At 39.6% G+C, this 13,429-nt stretch overlaps 3 protein-coding genes across 3 annotated transcripts in view; all 3 read right to left on the reverse strand.

Annotated features, from left to right (window-relative positions):
- Positions 1 to 1,729: 1,729 nt before the first annotated feature.
- LOC122650339 (protein trichome birefringence-like 38) lies at positions 1,730 to 3,663 on the reverse strand. The gene is made up of 5 exons (XM_043843740.1): positions 3,361 to 3,663; positions 3,090 to 3,261; positions 2,440 to 2,615; positions 2,188 to 2,346; positions 1,730 to 2,081 (listed from the first exon to the last, which is right to left on the reverse strand). Exons 1-5 carry the CDS (start codon positions 3,657 to 3,659, stop codon positions 1,778 to 1,780), a joined length of 1,110 nt encoding a protein of 369 aa, XP_043699675.1. The 5' UTR covers positions 3,660 to 3,663; the 3' UTR covers positions 1,730 to 1,777.
- Positions 3,664 to 7,351: 3,688 nt separating this feature from the next.
- Positions 7,352 to 10,927, reverse strand: LOC122650341 (protein trichome birefringence-like 41). The gene is made up of 4 exons (XM_043843742.1): positions 10,680 to 10,927; positions 10,054 to 10,231; positions 8,215 to 8,552; positions 7,352 to 7,752 (listed from the first exon to the last, which is right to left on the reverse strand). Exons 1-4 carry the CDS (start codon positions 10,910 to 10,912, stop codon positions 7,467 to 7,469), a joined length of 1,035 nt encoding a protein of 344 aa, XP_043699677.1. The 5' UTR covers positions 10,913 to 10,927; the 3' UTR covers positions 7,352 to 7,466.
- Positions 10,928 to 12,596: 1,669 nt separating this feature from the next.
- Positions 12,597 to 13,429, reverse strand: part of LOC122650337 (probable leucine-rich repeat receptor-like serine/threonine-protein kinase At3g14840) — a 117,603-nt gene continuing 116,770 nt past the window's right edge. Inside the window, exon 25 of the mRNA XM_043843737.1 lies at positions 12,597 to 12,757. Within this exon, the coding sequence (XP_043699672.1) occupies positions 12,695 to 12,757 (63 nt within the window). The 3' untranslated portion in view covers positions 12,597 to 12,694. The remainder of the gene's footprint in view (positions 12,758 to 13,429) is intronic.

Below are 13,429 nucleotides of genomic sequence, written 5' to 3' on the forward strand. Positions count from 1 at the left end.
AAAATTATCAAAAATATATTATATCACTTATTATCTTCATGTATAATATATTATTTAACAAAATATGTGTAATGTTTATAGTTTATAATATATATATTATATCAATATATATTTTATAGAGTAACTTAAAACATGGTCGAGCTAGCCTGGGTTGGACTTAGCCCAAGACCTCAACCTTGGTCCGGCTCGACCCTGACTTAGGGCTAGAAATTTCTAGCCTTGACCTGTTCATAGCCTGGATATCTCAGCCCAGGCCCTCTTCAGGCCAACACGGTCAAACTTGCAACCATATTAGGAGTCATAATGTCACATTGATGTAAGTTTCTTGATACCTTAGCAAAACACTTTTCATATTGCAACTAGAAGTGACAGATCAGGCATGACTAACACATAAGAGAGAGAGAGAGAGAGAGAGATGGCTCTCAAACAGTCAGGTCAGCTTAGTGATGGATCTTTATCCCCTCCAGATCCCTGCCCAGCCCAATTCTCAAGTTCCTCTAACATGGGGGAGGGCTGGAATGACCACCTTACCTCTGCCCAAGTGGGGTCCACCCCCCCCCCCCCCCCCTTAATTAGAGGAACTGAAGAACTGGGCCGGGCAGGGAACTAGAAGAGATAATTTTCCGCTTAGTGATGCATGGGGGAGTTTGATTGGAATTGTAGTTCTGGGCCACACAAAAATTGGTCCCTAGCACAGCTTAAATTTCGAAGGCCCAATTTAAATGTGGTTTAAGCTGAGAAATTGTTTCCGGCACTAGAAATGTTTCTGCCACGTTGGCTAAACAGTAAGGTTTAAAAACTCGTAATAGGGTGCCGTATTGATCTATATCAATTCTGATTCACTTCCAATGAATCAGAATATTAGGGTTAATTGGGATCGGTCTCAATATAAACTGATCCAAATTTTAAAACCTTAGGAAAAGAAACTATTTATGGAAGTACAACTAGGGATTCTAACGAGGGAGTACCCATTCTATGCTTCATTTTGAGTATATGGATAGTTGATGTGGTCAATCCCAACCATTGGATGTATGAAGAAATCTTTGAATTGGACGGACAAATGTCAAAAGTTAAGGCTTCAATCTCTCTTATGATCTATCCTGTTAAAAAAAGGTAACATGGTCTAAAAGTGCATACGACCCTTGTAGAGCTTGTCAAGATCTTCAAATCAATATGTATATCTACATATGTGGGGTTTAGGATCGAATTAGACCCAATGGGTTTCTTGGGCTTCTAGGGGCAATTCTATACTTTTTTGAGTTAGAATTCTTTTATAAAGTGTCCTTATCTCCTTGAGAGGGTGAGAGATCTAAGGGTTTATAATTTTTAACTTAAGAGAAATAGTGAAACAGTTCTATTACTCACCGTAGATGTAACCTACTTTACTTGGGGTTGAACCACCTAAAATTTGGTGTTGTGTGTTTGTCTTCTCTGTATCTTCGTTTTCTTATGCAAAATCTTCATTTTTAGGCATTGTTTTTCTAACACTATCCATCTTTATTATATTAATTTTTTCGGACAAGATTCCCTGAAAGACAGTGTTGGTCATGCAGCATTATCACGAGGGGGAGTGCACGCCAAAGCATCAACAAGGCCGGAAAGGAGATAGTCCTCCATCCAATCTGCTAGGTTTGGTACTTTGGTGTGAAACAATGACTGACAATCAAGTACTTAGTAGAAAATAAGAACCAAAGAATAGAACAGAAACAGAGTAACTTTATTGATTAATTCTTTCCATCAAACAATTAATCAAAAAGCAATTTTAGGGTAATGGCAATTATTGTTTGCCAGCACTGTTAAGGACGATAGATGCGTACAAGAGATGGTTCCAGGTATCAGGAACACCAGCAAGACACCAATGGCTACAATCATTTCCATCCATTCCATAAACAGATGGGTGCCCATCTTTCCTCAGCTCCGACAATGTCGTCACGTCCAGCAATTCCACCCGGTTCGACATCTTACTTAAAACATTCTTCACCACCGCCGCCGCCGGAGGTGATCCTCCTGGATAACTCGATCCACTTACAGGCTGTGTTTGCCCCTTGCAGGTTCCCTTCGGTTCATTCCATTCCTTACCTCTGTTTTTGTTCATAAAAATGAAGATCTCAGATCTCATGATTATAATTCTTTTCACAGTTTTAATTGCTAAATTAGTTGCAGAGATTGAGAGTTTCTGAGGGTTACAGGTAATGGGTTGGTGAAATTCCCTGAAAGAAGACTCTGGTTGTAGCTGGATTGATGTTTGTGTCAACCCATTTAGACCAAGTTGTGAGTCCTTTCTGAAAAGCAACCAAACGATCCATATCTTTATATGTGTTTCCTCCATCTTCAATGTAATCCCATCTGCAATTCCACAAGTAAAATCCATTAAAATTGAATCTAGAAATGGGGTTTCGAAAAAATTAGGAAAGAATTGAAGCTCTCTGAATCTCTTACGGTTGTTTTTGGCCTTTGTGAACCCACCAATGCCAAGTGTTAAAGATCAAAACATCAGCGTTTCTCCATGAATCGCCACTCGTGATTGACTCAAGCTTTAAAACTCGGCCGATCTTTTCCGTAACCACATCCACCAAGAACACGTTGTGATTAAACACCACCGACACTCCATAGTCCTACGAGATTCGATTCTATTTAAAATCTTGGGTTACAGAGATTGGAAGTAAAAGCCAATTATAGGTTAAACGTCAAATCTAAGAAATAGACAAAAAGAAATAGTTCACGAGTTATGTCCTTTAGTGCCCCCCATCTCTTAAAAACTTTTTGATTAAAACTGCCCACATGCATACATATAGCTTTAATTGCAACTAAAACGACTCTACTATAGTCTTGTACACTTGTGGGTTGTAGCCCTAGAAAAGTGTTTGGTGAAGCCAGAAGAACCTAGAAGCTATGGCAGAAGAGCAAGAGAATCTAATCTAATCTTGGGACCATTAACTGAATAGTTTTGTACTTTCTTCTAGATACAGAATAGAAAAAAAAAAAACAGACAAATCAGATCCTCTATGGTGCGCTGCCCGGAGTGATCACAGCGATTAGACATATTATCCTACTCGAGCATGATAAAAAAGAAGATGAATAAAACTCACAGGAAATGTAAAGGTGGAAATGTCTCCCTTTTTTGCCAAGTTATACTTTGCTTGTGGCACTGCAGTGTGAAGCATACATGTCAAAGACTGCCACTGATTATCACTCAGTGAGTCCCCCACAAACATGATTTTCTTTCCCTTTAATCTCTTCAAGAAATCTAGACCGTCGAATCTGAATCACAACCATTGATGGGGGTTAGATGTTATATTTGTGTAGATAAGGAATGGATGGACTAGATTGATAAGAGAGGGCAGTAGCTATAGGTAATACCTTGGCAAGTCACAGGAATTTGGTTTCCATCTGTAATTGAGATAGAGTTTGTCTGCTCGTCCATTCTTCTGGCAATCAAATTCTTTGTCAATGAAGGGGCAGCTTGAAGTGTCGTAGAAAGGAGATGAACCAGTCACCCAACTCCCTTGGTAGATATTGCAGCTGCTTGATGCCAATGCTTCTATGTTTCTAAAATCCTCATGATCTGATTCTGGTTTTGGAGTGGCAAGGTGAAGACATGTTGAAATACAACAAAGAACAGAAAAATAAGAGAAATGATTCTGAAACCCAATTCCCATTTCTCTCAGTAAGCACTACCTGCGCTCCACAATAGCTTTTAAGGAGATGGAAACTGAGAGAGAGAGAGAGAGAGAGAGAGAGAGAGAGAGAGAGAGAGAGAGAAGCAAAGTAGAAGGCAATTTGTGATAGAGAACACTGAAAGAGGCAAAGCTTAGTAGTATAAAAGAAGTGAGAGCCACATATAGAGGTTGTCTTGAGTATTGAATAATATTATATAGCAATTCCTTCCTCTTGACTCATCTCGTGACTTTACGTCTATTTCTTTCTTAAAAAACAATTAAAAAAAAAAAAGACTTTACGTCTATTTCTCATTAATAGTCTTTGGTCATAAACTAAAATCATTTGGCTGTCATTCATCCTTACAAGGAAAGGACTGCTGTCTTTAAATTCTATCGACAGTTTCTTTTCCGTGTGTATTTGTTTGATACTTGTTTATTTTCTATTTAAAGCTATGTTTGGATGTCAAGAAAAGAAAAAGAAAAACAGAATATAAAAAAACAAAAATCATGATGATGCAATTATGTGTCTATTTTTCTCTTCAAATTCAAATTTTTTTATTTCTTTTTTATTTCTTGACATCCAAACATAAAACTGGATCGGATAGATCCATTTCAATTCTCCCCAATCTAGCTCATACTAATCTAGTATAAAAAAACCTTTGATGCCTAAAATGTAAATTGGATCCTCAAACACACTTAGTGGAAATAATGTATGTAGATAAAAAAAGAGAAAGAAATGCAGGATTCGACCAAAGAGATCAATCCTCACAATCTAACAAAAGGCTCAGTACTTTCTTTACTAGATCAATGCTTTTGAGTCACATGATAATATTTGTGTACAATACATACATACATACATACATACATACATATATACATACATACGATACACATGTATGCATCATATGTATGTGAGAGAATCAGAGAGATAGTTTATTAGGTTTTTCGAAATTGATGAATTTAAAGAAAAATTCCAAGCATGCAATTAGAACCATAAGAATTTTATATTCAAAATTTATTATTAATTAGAAGACACTAAAAGAAAAAGCATGGTTAGAACGTTGGGGCCGGGGTTTAAATAGATAGATAAGAGTAAATCAAAGCATGCGATCCCTTGTTTAGGTGGTTCTCTTTTATTGTGTTGGTGGGGGTGTCTCCCTCTCTTAAACTACTGGTTGGCAACCTTACCAGTTGTTGAGCCATTTTAAGCCCGCCCTTACACTATTGAAAATCCTTTCTCCACCCATTAATTCTTTCCTTTCCAGCCCATATCTTCTACCCTTTTCTTTTCCCTTTTTTTAATCCTTTTTCCCACACATTCCCCAAAACCTAACATATGTACCTTTGTGTTGTGGGGCATAACTTCACGGGTACGAGCCCCAATGGCAGGCCCTCGCCTGTTCCCCTCGTGTAGTACCTTGAGATCGCGGGACGACTGACCTATAAAGCAAAGTTGGAGGGCCAAAGCACTCTTTCCAGTACCATTAATAGCCTTGCGATCAAGAAGGATCTTTTGAGTACTTTCCTTTAGTAAACGCATTTGGACTGCAGGGGTGCTAGGAGTCCGTATTGAACTCTGGCCACAGTACACTCTCTCTTGGGTCTATTTCAATATCTTTTTAACTCTTCTTCCACTATTTTTATTTCATCTTTGGAATGTAAATGGTTTTTTAGCATGACTTGATTATGTTATATTTCATTTAAGATCATAGAAATCAGGTTACGTTTCGAGACATAACTCTTAACCCATCAGTGGTTCTCAATAATGTGTCCAAGAGATGGATTACTGACTTGCATCTGTTTGATTTTATATCTTCTCCTTCTCCAGATTTTTCTTCTAACCTTGTCTCAGATTCTATTCTAACATGGATATAATCTCCAAGCTTTCAGGGATTAGGCGTTTCTATTTGTAATTGGAGTTTTTCAGGAGTCCGATGCCTTGGCGGGATGGGTTATTATCCTATGTAGGCATAACCAGATTGCGTTTGTGAGAATGATTTTTGGCGTAGGCGACAATATGAAGACCATTGTAAAGGGACTTCTTCAGGGTCTTCAAGGGGCAAAGGTTTTAGGGATCAAAGTTCTTGAAGTAAGGATCGACTCTATTCAGGTGATGCAGTTTTACATCTCTTGATGGCAGTGAGGGGTAAAATGATCACCCCAACCCCAATAAAAGGAGGAAATCCCATCCTCTAAGGGGATCCGACTCCTCTACTTCCAAAGTTTGTACTTCCATCTTACTTACTTCCGTGAGAGCTCAGCATGCCACCTACCTAACAAACATCCAACGGTTGTACTTAAAAAATTTCAAAATATTTTGAAAACCAAAAGAGATCTATTTGAACCACCTTAAACCCTAAAACAAACCCACCCAACCGGTTCATTCACATCAAACCAAACCCATTTCAGTCACTCATATCTCTTCTTCCCAGCAAACCCATCGGCCATTTACAAGTACCAGCTTTGGAAGCTCCATTTGCAAGTACGAGCTTTGGGAGGGATCCGGCTCCTCTACCCATTTCACTCACTCAGATCTCTTCTTCCCATGGTTTGGGGAACCAAAGTTCTCATCGTCCTCCTTTCTGAAACCCAAATCTCTTCTTCCCAGCGAACCCAAGACCGAGCTTCTTCCTCCTCTGAATCCTCTGAATCTTTTCTGAAAATAATCTCTCTTCTTTGTGCGTAGGCCAAAGTCCCAAACCGAGCTTCTTCTTCCTCTAGCGAAGAACGAAGGTAGGAAACAATACCCAGATCTAGATCTGGTTTGTCCGACCTGAGTAGCAGAGCTCCAAATTTCAGATCTTGATTTGGTTTCTAGGTTAATTTGGCTTTCGGGGTGAATTCGTTGGTGCTTTGGTTGAGACTGGTTCTTGTTAAAGTATAACAAATTTGTTTCAGATTTGAGAAACGCATCATGACATTCTGGGTTGATTTCAAATTTGTTTCAGACAATCACATTCTATCGTTAATAAAGATTATCAAATTCTATTCATCAAAAAACAGAAAAAACAAACAAAAAAAATAGATTGTCAAATTCCATCAAATTTGTTTAAGCACTTTTGTGAACCCTTTTCTGGGATTCAATGAGATTGGATTGTATTTTCATGGCCGGATTCAAAGCAAGGAGAAATCCAAGACCTTCTGCTCTCCTTTGCAAGTGAGTTCAAAAGTGCAGGTATCACCTTCCTTCAAGCCATTTGAAAATGGGAAAATAGGGTTTTGTGAAAGGAAGAAGAGACGAAGGGAGCGATGGAGGTTTTCCTTAGATTTCCCAAATCGATTTGAAACCCTACCCAAGTGTGTGAGTGAGTGAAATGGGTTTGGTTTGATGTAAATGAACCGATCGGATGGGTTTGTTTTGGGGTATAAGGTGGTTCAAACAGATCTCTTTTGGTTTTCACAATATTTTGAATTTTTTCAAGTACAACCGTTGGATGGTTGTCAGGCCCGGTGGCATGCTGACCTCTCACAAAAGTAAGATGGAAGTACGAACATTAGAAGTAGAGGAGTCGGATCTCCCTCCAAGGTGCTTCCACACATGCTCTCATTGGCACCGTGCGCACGTGCCCCTGTGCTCCCCCACATAGAATGCTCCCCCTTTAGAATTATAGCTTAAGGTTGAGTTTGGGTTTGCATGTATAAGTGTGACTCATCTTGCCATATATACATGACTATCTAGTTTTCAAAGCAAAAGATAAAGGGAGTAACAACTTTATTTTTCTCAAAGAATAACACTACATCTGATGATCAAATTGAATATGCTAAAACATTATTCCTTTCTCATTGGTCATCAATTAATGTATGAGATCAGAGAAGGGCATTGTAAAGGAGTTGGTTCCAAGTATCAGGAACACCAGGGAGACACCAATGGCTACAATCCATCTCACCAAACCCATAGATAGATGGATGCCCATCTTTCCTCAGCAGCGATAGCTCAGTCACATCAAGCAAATACACACTCTTAGACATTTTACTCAACACCTTCTTTAGCACTGTCAATGCCACTGGTAACCCTCCTGGGTATGTAGTCCCACTCAAGGGTAACTTCTGTCCTCTACAGTTCATCACATCAGGCTCATTCCATCCTGTTCCACTGTTACATATTTTGCTTTGCTATTAATCCAAAAGAAGAAGAAGAAGAAGACAATATTGTTGTAGAAGATGTATATGGTAGAATGTTTTCTGCGTGGGATGCAGGGTCGGAATGACCATCATGACCTCCATGTATGGTGGAAATTTCACCAATTTGGATCCTCTACTGTCGAGCTGCCCGGCAGGACCCTACTGCCAAGACACAGCAAAGCGATAAATGTCCGCTTTACCCCCACTCGAGCAAGGCGTTTGGGCAGGGGTAAAGCGGTCATTCCCAGCTTTGCTGTGTCTTGGCAGTAGGGTCCTGCCAGGCAGCTCCGCAGTAGAGGATCAGGGTCCAAATTTCACTCCCTTTTATGGCACTGCATGCGTTCTCATTGGTTGGCACACATGGCGTGGCCCCTGCATCCCACCTGGAAAACATGGCACCATATATATATAGTTGAGGTATATATATACTTACTTGTAATGGGATGGAGAAATGCCTTGAAAGAAGACTCTAGTTTTGGTGGGATCAATGTTGGTGTCTACCCAAGTAGCCCAAGTATTAAGGGCTATCTCAAAAGCAGTTAAACGATCCATGTCTTTGTAAGTATTGTTTCCTACTTCAATGTAATCAAATGGTTGTGAGGGTCCTCTACGATTCCACCAATGCCATGTGTTGAAGATCAAGGCATCCAAACCTTTCCATGCCTTGTCTCCCTCTTCTATTGAGTCTAGTTTCAGGACTCGTCCGATCTTTTCCTTAACTACATCTACTAGATACACATTTCGGGACAGCATCACTGTAATTTCATACTCCTGCGATGTTTAATTTACGCATATTAGTTTTCTGTTAATAGAAGTTAGTGGATAGTTTGGATACCCATCTACAGAATCCCATTAATCCAACAGAAGAAGAAGAAGAAGAAGAAGAAGAACAAGAGATATACTAACAACTACTTAAGATGCAATGCCTCCAAGGTTTTAAAACTTAGAATCGGAAACCGAATCGGTAAGAGAGGATTTCTATCTGAATTGAATTGGAATCGGCTTGAATTGATTTAGAAATCGAGAATCTAAGCTATTTTATGCTGAAAATCGATTCATTTTAAGAATCGAAATCAGCCCATTAATCGAGCCGATTCAAGATGATTTATAAAGATAATGACTAATCCGATTTCAATTCAAGAAGCAATGATAAAGAATGGTGGAATTTGGGATCGGTGTCAGCCAATTCACCAACCGACCACCCATTCTTAAAACCATGAATGCCCCGATCAAATACGTTCTTCAGGTTGAGGGGCTCAAGCACGGATCTTTGTCCCCTCAATTTACCTGCTCGTCAATTTTCTCAATTCTATCTCATAGAGAAAAAAATGACCATTCTATCCCCTGCCCGAATACACTGCCCGAATGGAGTCCACCTCCCTTTATTAAAGAGAATTGAGAAAATTGATGAGCCGACAAATTGAGGTGATAATTTCCCCTCAAGCACACCTTAAGGAGAGGAATTGAAGTTAAGGGAAGGATGACTTAGATGAGCACCCCATGGAGGGGTCAGATCTGTCCCCACCCATCCTCATGTGGTAGCTGATCCAGATTCCAAAAAGTGAATAGTAATCCCCACATAAAGCTCAGACTCACGAGTGGTGTTGGTTATGGACCAAACAGACGGCAGCTTTCAAGTTTCAATATAAGGTGTGACGTACAACCAACTGTTTTACCTTTACAGGGTTACAGTTTTACTTTTATGGTTTTCAATAATGAAAAGGGCAAAATAGGGGAAAAAATTGGTGGGACCTTTGGATCCTGTGAGTTGGTTATGGACCAAACAGACGGCAGCTTTCAAGTTTCAATATAAAGTGTGACGTACAACTGTTTTACCTTTACAGGCTTACAGCTTTACTTTTATGGTTTTCAATAATGAAAAGGGCAAAATAGGGGAAAAAATTGGTGGGACCCTTGGATCCACATGGCAGCTCCAATCTAGAGGGTGAGATGATCATGTTCCACATGATTTATTAATTTTTCTTTCTTTCTTTCCTATCATGAATATTGGCTATGGTTTCAAGCGCAGCAATCTAGGCATCGAGCTGCTCTTTATGGAGCCCAGCACCCAGAAGTGTCCAAGGGGGTCTTTGAAAGGCAGGGGGTTGGGCTGTGTCGCACATATCTTGATAGTTGATTGGTGTGCATTGTAATGTCTGCGACACAGCGCAGCCATCGGATACCCCCTAACTTCCCTCGAGAGAAATCGGGTCCCCGATCTAGAGGGTGTGGGTCCCACTCTCACAAAGTCTGATTAAAGAGGAAACCTTACCGGAACGGTGAAAGTAGAGAGGTTTTCCTCCTCTTGAGTCTCAATCGTGAAGTTGGCATGTGGCACTGCACTATGTAACAAGCAAGTTAACGATTTCCATTGGTTCCGGCTGAGTGAGTCTCCCACAAACATGATCCGTTTCCCTCTATTCCTCCTCAAGAAATCCTCGCCGTCAAACCTGCATCATCAACCATCAACAGTTGAAAAAACCTCATCAACTACAATAGATCCCAATCTGACGACCAAAGAGCAACCAACACCTCTCAATTGAGAAATGTGGGACCCCCATAAAATTTTAGGTTTGTCTCCACCATAACCTAACTTCTTACCCATATTACACGGGACACTCTATTAGATTTCCTTTGTACACATGAATCAGATTAACAGAATCTATGTCACATGACATATGAAATTAAAACAAAAAAAAAAAAAAAAAAAACTTTCGCAATAAACCAAAAAAGTCAGTTTATGGGAAACCGTAATAGATCGATCAATTTCTGTCAGTCATTTGTAACTACGCCATTGACCAATGGAGTTTTCCAGTTCGAGAGAGAGAAAAGGCAAAAGAAAAACCAGTAAAATATGAAGAAAAAAAATTGTTAATTGAGAAAAACAGAGTGCGTTACCTGGGCAAATCACAGCCAGTGGGCTTCCATCTGTAATGGAGGTACTGAGAATCAGGACGGCCATTCTTCTGGCAACTGAACTCTTTGTCGATGAATGGGCAGCTCAATGAATCATACAGAGGATATGAAGTGTCGATTACCCAACTACCTTTGAAGTAATCGCAACAACTGGCTAATTGGAGAAGGCAAATCAGCAACAAAACAGAGGAACAGTAATGGAGGGAAGAACCCATCTCTCTCGATCTATTTTCAGATAGGAAAATAGCAGGAGAGATGGGTTTGGCCGGGAAGAAGGATATAATCAAGAAGAACTCAAGAAGATGAGATCTGAAGGAATGAGGGGAGGTGCATTGTTGATGAAGGAGTGAGAGAGAGAAAAAAGCTTTCTTGTGAATAAGAAGAGACGGACAGAGTCTGCAGGTTGGGTTGTAAATGACTTGCACGGCTATGCATCAATTAAATGTGGAAAGATTTTTGGTTTCTGAAAGTGAAGAAGATACGAAAACTTTTGCCCTTTTTGGTTTTACCACCAAAGAGCAATCAATCCTATTTACCAAAAATAAAAAAAGCAATCAATCCTATTTACCAAAAATGCAGTTTGCGCCCAGGCACATGGATAGTTTATGCAGGGGGCAGGGTAATCATTGCACCCATCCCATGTGCTTGGGTGAGGCTGCGCTGTGGTACAGTGAACAACACCTCAAATTTAAAATAAAAAAAGCAATCAATCCTATTTATTAAATTAACAAAAAATAAAAATAAATAAATAAAAAGAAGAAGAAAAGAAAAAGAAAAAGCAATCCCAATCCTTAAGGTTAGCACTCGCTGTCACTACGGAATCTATCGGCGTATCTAGAATCCAAACAGTCCAGGGGCTTTTATCCATGGATTGGCCCACCCAATTCTCATTGAAAGGATGATTTTGACACTCATTGAATGGTGTGGATTTCGCAGTGGGTGTTACAGCTATAATTGAGCTCATTTATGTCAGACAGTGGCATTCCAAATTTAAGCCCTAACTTTTCCGGCCTATAAACTGACACAGGAACGAGTGAAATTGCCACCCAGCCCTCTTGAAATCAATAATTCCATCAGTGTTGATATGAATCGTTATCTCCTCCAATTCCAATTCGCTACCTGGTCAAATTCCCTCCAATTCCTCACATAGGAGTGGAAATGACCATCCTACCTCACCTTGGACAGCATGTTCGGGCAGGGTGTAGGGTGGTTATTTCCTCTCCTATGTGAGGAATTGGAGCGGGCAGCGAATTGAAGGTGATAATTATTCTTGTTGAAACCCCTGTAGTGCTCTCAGAGTCTCATTGGCCCCGCACTGGTATAGGAGCAATACAGATTTTCATCATTTCAAGTGGAACTTAAGAATCCAATTGTAAATACATGGGTAGTGACATCTTTTCATCCTCTCAAGTGTTAGGTGGATGGTTGATTTCTCAAGTGTGGGCAGTGCACCGCACTTGAGAAGATAAATTTCTGGGCTATAACACCAAGCAGAGATCTCTTGCCCCAAAAAAATTAAATAAAAAACAGTTTAGTTAATGAGAAAATCTACAAGCTGCTTGTTCAGTTGGTTTATGGCTTACTAGTTGGAGTGTATTCCCCACAAGGTCCAGAGTTCAACTCTCCTGGTTTGCATATTTGTGCTAGAAAAGACATCTCCTCCCTAATAATTCCTCTATTTAGAATATTCAAACAAGAAACACCTTATAAATCTTCTTTTTTTTTGGGTAGAAAAACACCTTATAAATCATGTCGCATTTACTGAAGTAGACAATTTTTTGTAATCCATGAATGCTTGGCAAACTTTCATACTAGTTGCCAAAAACATATGCACATTTGTCTGTTATGATGGAACACAAAATCAGTTTTTTTTTTTTTTTTTTGGTAAGATGGAATACAAAATCAGTTATCATCATAGAAATGTGTGCAACAAAAATCTATACCACAAAAAATTATCTCTAAACTACTTGAAAAATAAAACGAGTGTGTACAGTGGTCTATACTCTGTCATTCCAATATTGGGATTCTGGATTGAGTAGGTTAAGATCAGAAGCAGATGTCAAAAACCCAGTCCATGGCCCATCTATATATGCACTCTGGGTGAGGTTCTCACTGATGCTCTGATCTTGGCCGTATCGAAGACAACTCCCAATAGCCTTAAATCTCGTATCTTCACCACCGAAACTTGTATCTGGAACACACTCCCGAACGGCAGCTCGGCCTTCAAGCATACTCAGCACAACTGACATGGTAGGTCTAAGAGTTGGAGATGCATTAGTACATAGCAAAGCCACATTTAGCATCCCTAAAACCTGTGTCTTGTTGAATTCCAAACCCAACTTTGGATCCACTAATTCCATTAAGTTTCCTCTTTCTTTCAGAACGAGGGCCTGAAAAATAATTAAGGGATAAGAGTTGCTTTATTGAATTCAAGTACAATCACATAAAGTGATCTTCTTCCACAACGTGCAAATATATCAAAAATAAAGATGAACACAACTGAAATAGAGCAAGTTAACAAAGTTACCCAGTCTAGAAGATGAACACATTCCTGCTTTGGCCTGAAGCTGATGTTGCCCTTCCCACTGACAATTTCCAAGGCAACAACCCCGAAACTGTAAACATCGGCTTTATCAGTCAGGTAACCTCTCATGGCATACTCTGGTCCCATATATCCTCTGCAAAGTAGAGATAGTCATATTTCCCCATATCAGATCTAACTTTTCTACATA

Source organism: Telopea speciosissima, chromosome 2 (genome assembly GCF_018873765.1).
Source record: "Telopea speciosissima isolate NSW1024214 ecotype Mountain lineage chromosome 2, Tspe_v1, whole genome shotgun sequence".
Taxonomy (NCBI): domain Eukaryota; kingdom Viridiplantae; phylum Streptophyta; class Magnoliopsida; order Proteales; family Proteaceae; genus Telopea; species Telopea speciosissima.